The sequence below is a fragment of the Apis dorsata genome, unplaced genomic scaffold, assembly GCF_000469605.1.
Source record: "Apis dorsata unplaced genomic scaffold, Apis dorsata 1.3 scaffold_28, whole genome shotgun sequence".
Classification (NCBI taxonomy): Eukaryota; Metazoa; Arthropoda; class Insecta; order Hymenoptera; family Apidae; genus Apis; species Apis dorsata.
This window is the reverse complement of record NW_006263330.1, coordinates 201,011-207,772: the sequence shown is the minus strand read 5'-3', so window position 1 is coordinate 207,772 and position 6,762 is coordinate 201,011. Positions and strand designations below refer to the sequence as shown.

At 33.8% G+C, this 6,762-nt stretch overlaps 2 protein-coding genes across 2 annotated transcripts; both read left to right on the top strand.

The window, feature by feature from the left end:
• Positions 1–1,657: 1,657 nt before the first annotated feature.
• Positions 1,658–4,234, top strand: LOC116185738. Its single transcript, XM_031510838.1, has 4 exons — positions 1,658–3,077; positions 3,222–3,528; positions 3,679–4,073; positions 4,188–4,234. The coding sequence occupies exons 1-4, from the start codon at positions 2,987–2,989 to the stop codon at positions 4,232–4,234; spliced, it is 840 nt and encodes a 279-aa protein (XP_031366698.1). The 5' UTR covers positions 1,658–2,986.
• Positions 4,206–5,754, top strand: LOC116185727. Its single transcript, XM_031510821.1, has 2 exons — positions 4,206–4,864; positions 4,925–5,754. Exons 1-2 carry the CDS (start codon positions 4,287–4,289, stop codon positions 4,977–4,979), a joined length of 633 nt encoding a protein of 210 aa, XP_031366681.1. The 5' UTR covers positions 4,206–4,286; the 3' UTR covers positions 4,980–5,754.
• The last annotated feature ends 1,008 nt before the right edge of the window (positions 5,755–6,762 follow it).

The following is a 6,762-nucleotide window of genomic DNA, read 5'->3' as shown; positions in this document are numbered from 1 at the left end:
TGTGAAAAAAAAAAAAAAAAGAAAAAAAAATGTTTCGAGAACGAACCTTTGGCCAGGTTGCCAGGTTCTTAGGAAGAGCAGAAAAAAATTTAATCGATTGTTGAAATGATTGCGAAATGTTATTCGCGCGTGCCACACGAAGAGCGTAGGAGAATATATATTATTATATTATATTATATTATATTATATGTATTCAGGGATCTTTATTATCTAGTTATTATTGTTACGAGATCTGTGCATAGATCTTGCGCATAATATCGCTTTTTTCGAAGCGAAGAATCGTAAAATATCGTATAGGAGCTACTACTCACATAAAAAGGTTCATTTTTAAAGGAGGGAAAACCGTTTATCACAAATTAATGGAGTTTTTTTTTTTTGTCGATTACACGCAACAAAAGGCAAGGTTTCCATCGATTTTTGAATCAGCTTTTTGTTATTTCGAAGATTACTCGATATTAACGATAACAATCGTTGAAGAAAGAAATTGTTTTATTCAAAGTTATAAATAAATGTTAGATTTCGTTAAGCGGATCGAGTCGCTCGAAACCTTGCGATCTTAAAAATGCGTTGTAATCATGTGACGTTTCAGAGTGCAATAATATCAGGACATGCGATTACATTTTTCTTTTGGTCAATTGATCGCGACGTCCTTTTAAGTTTCCTTTATTTGTATATTTCGTCTTCGTTCTTCTAACGTTTGAATCCTTGTTTAAAACCTCCTGCATTTAAATACACGATGCAAATAGTTGATAGACGCTTACGTATTGCGTGTCCTTTCTCCATTAGTTTTTCTCGATTACCCACGACGGTTCATTCCTCATTATGAAAAACAGATAATGCAACGAATGCGAATGAGGAAAAAGAAAGAAGAAAATCGCTGTTAAGCCACGGCGAATTTTTGTTCCATATATCTTTTCGGTCTTTTTTGTTTCATTTTCTTTCTTTTTTTTCAATAATATGATNTTTTTTTTTTTTTTTTTTTTTTTTTTTTTTTTTTTTTTTTTTTTTTTTTTTTTTTTATTGCATTTTTTTTCCACCTACGAATTGCAATAAAAGAAATCATGTTATTTGCTACACTGCCTTTCAGGTTGTAAATTTTGGAAGAAAATCAAATGTTAATTTATTAGTAAATGATGTTGAATCGAATATCATTCTGAAATGTGTTAGAAATGATTTGTCGAAACATTTGTTTTAGTTTATGCGAATATTTATCAGGGAACCAATAATCAATATTTCGATGGCGTTTGTCACCTGTTGATAGTATCAGTTTTTTTTTTTTTTTTTTTTCAGAAAAACTTGTTCAATATCAATATTTAGTTATCAGACGATAATACTATTTGTACCGTCCATAATAGAAGATGTTACAATCGTATACTATAGAAACGATTAGGCTTGATAGTTTAAACATTTCAAATTTATTCCTGTCAAATCTGTCGACATTTTTTTGTTTAATTATTATAGCCGTTGGATATTTTGGGAACTGTATTTGAAACTGTCTTGATTGTTTAACTCAACTCCATATATATATATATTTTTACATTTTAATAGAAAATGTAAAATTTTCACGTGCTATCATTTTGTGATCTACTTTTTTTATCCGTTTTTGCAGAGAGAGAGAGAGGGAGGGGGGGGGGGGGGGGAGGAAGGAAGGGACAAAGACAAAGATGTAAAATTTTCTTTGTGAAGTTTTTGAGTGAAAGTTTCGGATGAATTTCAAATAGGCCTAAAAATATCTTGGCACATACATTAATCTTTTAATTTTCAAGATTTTATTATAACGTACACACGAATACGATGATCGAAAATACCACATTGGATATAAATCCTTCGCCATCAAATTTAAATCTTAATCAACGATTTAATTCATTCTTTGGTATGCGTGCCACGAGATCGAGAAAGAAGCCGCTAGAAAATATTTTTACGAATTAGACTTAGACGTTGGATGTTGGATTTTACAAGCATTTTTCTTTGTAACATGTTCATCGATTCGCCGTGGCGATAGAATCATAGTCTCAGGGTTTTAACCAACAACCAACAAATAAACAAATGATACAAATTTAGATACAATATAAATAAATAAGCGCGCGTGTATATTTGTGGAGCAAAACATTATAATAATAATAATTACGATAGTAATAATAATAATGAGGATGATAATGATGATAATAATGATGATAAAGGATATTAACATTAGTATTAATGATGATAACAATGATGATGATAATAATAATAAAAAAAAAACAAGAAACACAATACCGTGGTTTCTTGTATTCCGTAACTCGAAATTTACGCATTTGTTTTGCAATACTGGATGTATATCCAGTATGCGAAAGAAATATAATTCTAACGTCACTTTTTTCTTTTATGATCTTTCTCCCTGTAGGTAGGAAGAAGATTTGTACATATACATAGTTTATTCGCATCGTGAAAATTTACATCGATAAATTCAACCACATCCTGTATTTTTTTTTGGCACGGTATATATACGATTGCACAATTTGAAAAAAGCTTCCGCTTTTCCAGCGAAACGTGCGTGCGCCAACAAAGATGAACAAATGGATCGTGGATTTGAAATGTTTCATATATCATAGCGTGCACTGTTTACGATTTGTTTCTTCTTCGAAAGTACAATATAAAGTGGTTCTTCGAAAACTCCTTCTTTTCTCGTTCGTTCGCCGGACTCACCAGACCAGTCGTAAATTGTACCTGCTGCGAAGAAACGTTGCTTCTGCGACTTCTCTATATGTGTACAGAATATGTGTACAGATACATGTAATTATAATTTTTATATAAAAAGAAAGGATACGTATGTGTGCGTGAGCATTAGGTAATAAGTCGATCGAAAATAAAATAGGAATTAAGCTCGATATTTTTATTCTTCAAATCTTGAATGTTGAACGAGCTCCTCTTCGAAAATTCGCGTTAAATATTTACCTAATATAAAATATGCCGATTATAACGAAATAGAATACTATACCTGGCCTCAATGGCCTCAGTTGGCTCAGCAATCATGTTGCGAGAAGAAGCTTCACGTTTGCTTCTTTATTTGTTAATCGTCTTTCTTGTTACTTTTTCCAGTAAGTATATATATATATATATATATTTTTTTTTTTAATATATACGTACTTACATACATAAGTAAATACATAAGTAACATTTGTACTTTAAATAATAAGTAATGTTGATGTAAAGCAAAATTGAAAAAGGCCATTCCCTCGCAGAAAGTTCGTATGTACTGCGAGACAATTGTTTGGAATTCGATGTGGTTGAGCTCGAGGATTACTTGTCTCGGAATATTGAGAATGTACCGACGATCGATATGATGATCGGCGGTTTCAAATGTCCCGTCACAGCTTTGCCCTTTGGTGCTTTGAAATCGGACTGGGCAAGATTACTGCTTCTGCAGGGAGCGCAACCAAAGGATTCAATTCTCTCGAAGAAACTAGGTCGTCTTTTCAGAATCTTAGTGATCGCTTATTTCCAAATAGAGGAACGTTTCGATATTATTCAATCTGGAATTTTGAGCAGGTTGGTAATAATAATAATAATAATAAAACGTAATTTTAAAGTTTGGTAAAGTTTTTTTTTTACTTGTTTATTGTTATTATTTTTTTTTTTATTTACTTTATCAAATCCGTATATTTCGATAATCTAATCGCATCTTTTGTAATTCGAAAGCGTAAGTAACACTGATACGAGGAAAGAAATGAAGAGATTCAACAACTCGATAATCGATTTAGCAGAAATAAATAAAAATTTTACTTTTTTTGACAATAAAAAATCCATTGGCACAATTAAAATCGAACGAACCACGAGGCTGGATAAAACGAGAGAAAATAAAAATGACGATTTTAATACGACACGTAGTAATAATTCTTCGACAACCGTCGAATTTTTATCTATCGATGATCGGATGGTATTTCGCTCGACAACCGAACGATATGAGGAAAAGAAGATGGTAAATATTACCGGTTTTTCAGATATAAATACCGAGAAAAAAAATTACACAGAAATATCGAAAACGAACGAATCCGTCGCAATTGAAATCCCGAATAATTTTACGAAAGGTCAAGGTGATAAAAATATTTATAAAAAAAAAGAGGGATTGAATAAAAATAAAGATGACACTGTTATCGGTAAGAATATTAATTTTTCAATGAATTAGAATTTAACATAATATTTAACAGCCAATAACAATCGATTTAATCCAATTTCTAATTTCTACAGCTACTGACATTTCGGGAATATCGATTTCTAATTCAAATAAAAAATCAATAGTGAAAAATATGACGGAAGAAGGGACGACGAGATCAGTTTTCACCGCTAAAATTAGCACGATGAAATCTGATGGTATGGAAGAACGCGATTCTAAAAAAATGAGCGATAGAAGCGATTTTCCTATATCGTACGATTATGTCACAAATTTAGAGAGAATTGAAAATGTAAATAGTCTGGAGATTTTTGATGCAAAAACTACCAGCGAGCCAAGTCGCGTTTATTCGAATAAAATCTCTACTAACTCGAGCGAAAGTTTTAATCAAACTCCTTCGAATCGTCAAACAAACGACGTCTTCCAAGTCTTCGAAAAGATTCCATGGAATTTCTCGAATAAGCTAGAGAAAGCTCCGATCTACAAAAAACTTAGAAAACCTTCGTTGGATAACGACTTTTGGAAATACATCGTAATTTCACGAAATGTTAGTTTAACTACTCCTGTTGTAGAACCGAAGATGATATCGGTGATTGAAAATGCAGATAAATCTAAAGGAAGTTGGACGAAATCTAAAAAACGCGGAAGCTTGAATATTGAAAAAAATCTTAGATGGTTTTATAATTTTGGGCACGAAGATAATAAACAATACAGGTACAATATATTTTTACTCGTTTTAATATTTTATTTTTCAATATAATTTCTTAATTCCAGTAATAATCCGGCTGATCGACGAGGTATTTATATCGAATGCAACGGGAAGAAATGATAGGAAATAATCAACTTTATCAACTTTATTCTCCTGAAATAATAGGAGAATTTTTTTTATGAAAATACAAAATAATAACGAATAAGAAACGAATCAAACATTGCCTACCTAATAAAATTATTCGAATCTCACTTAATTGGACTTCTTGATTTGCCTTATCGTATCACGTTTGCACATTGGAGAAGATGGTACGACTGGACATTTGCCGATTCATATCAGTGACCACGGTCCAGTCCATAAATTCACGAGCCGGTGACCGATATTTACGAGCTTCTCAACTGGAAACATTCGTCATGCTTTACAAGCTGTCGTAAACGAGTCCTCTTATTATTCCATCCATAAGATTTTTCGAATCGTCTAGCGGGTTGAATCGTTTTGTGAAGCAATGCGATTCATGCGATACGTTGAATGGGGCATCGTGTTTCGGATGTGATTACGATTCAGTTGAAATTACATGCGAAGTAGTAGGGAGGGGATGGGGAAAAAGATACGGGATCAGTTTTGCACCGTTTAAAATGTTATTCGCGGGGGAAGGGAATGAAAACGATTGCGATGAGTCCATAATTGGCTTTGCGCAAACTATCGTGACTCGATGGTTTAATAACGGTTTTTCGAGATAGCAGAGCCGATCAGTTTAATTTGCAACGATAGCATATCAGTGGGTTGCGGTTAATAACCAGTCCAAGGTACAAATAGGTGTGTTCAATCAGCACCCCGCGTCGTTCCAAATTACTCCGCAATATTTTTGTTAAAATATCCATCCGCCGTTCGTTTCATCCATCGATGTACAACCTGCGATATAAATATAACCTGTACAACTGATCATTCAAAACGTACGGAGAATCACCGAATTGAATAATTTTATCGCTTTATTTATGCCATGCGAGAAACACGTTTTGTAAACATATTGAAACTTTTAATAAAGAAGAAGTAAATGAAAAATTTTGTCTTTAAAATCTTATCCCTTGCTTTTAAATTCCTCACCTGTGGAATCAGTTTAATTGGAAAGCGTCGTTTCTTGAGAATCATCGAATATACATAGTGATACGTGTATTAATATTTCTTTATAGGATTGAGAAACAAAGCGAGCCATATTTATTAAACTCAATAATTTTACCCGTTGTAGAATGGATTAGCGGTACATCGCTCCTTCTTCCAAGGAAACAAATTACCTCGCCTCACCAAGATTCCAGTTGAGAGCAGAGCATTCCTGGTTTCCCTTTGCACCTGCTTTTCTCAATTTCTCACGTCCATGCTGATAAACAGTCGTGCTTTGACGCGATTCGTTCGTAATTGCGTTAACAGTTGCGACCAAACCGCTTGGAAATTCAATGTTTCCCTTCGTGTTACGGGTTACCGTTTGATGGTAACTACTTAGATAGATCGACACGCTTCATAAAACTGCGACTTTTTTTTTTTTTCTTCTTCGAGGGGAGCTCGAATTATATATATAGAAGAGGATCATTGAAGAAGCGAGTTGGGAATTGATAAATGGCGGCGATCAATCGCGAGCAAATGCACAACTCAGCCGAAACAAATTTGCTCATTACTTATCATTTCTTCGCGATTACTCGCCCAGTAAGGATTATCCGTACATTGTTCTGTACGGGGATGGAAACAAATTAGCCGTTTCGGAGGAAGCTTGAAGAGGTTGCCGTGTTCCTTCGTGTCTAGAATACGGGAACGTTCGTTGCTCGAACCGTTCGTCAGGATTACTTTAGCTTCTCGAGTAGCGACGATAGACTGGTAGCGAGAGCAACGTCGAGGTTGCTACTCGTACCAC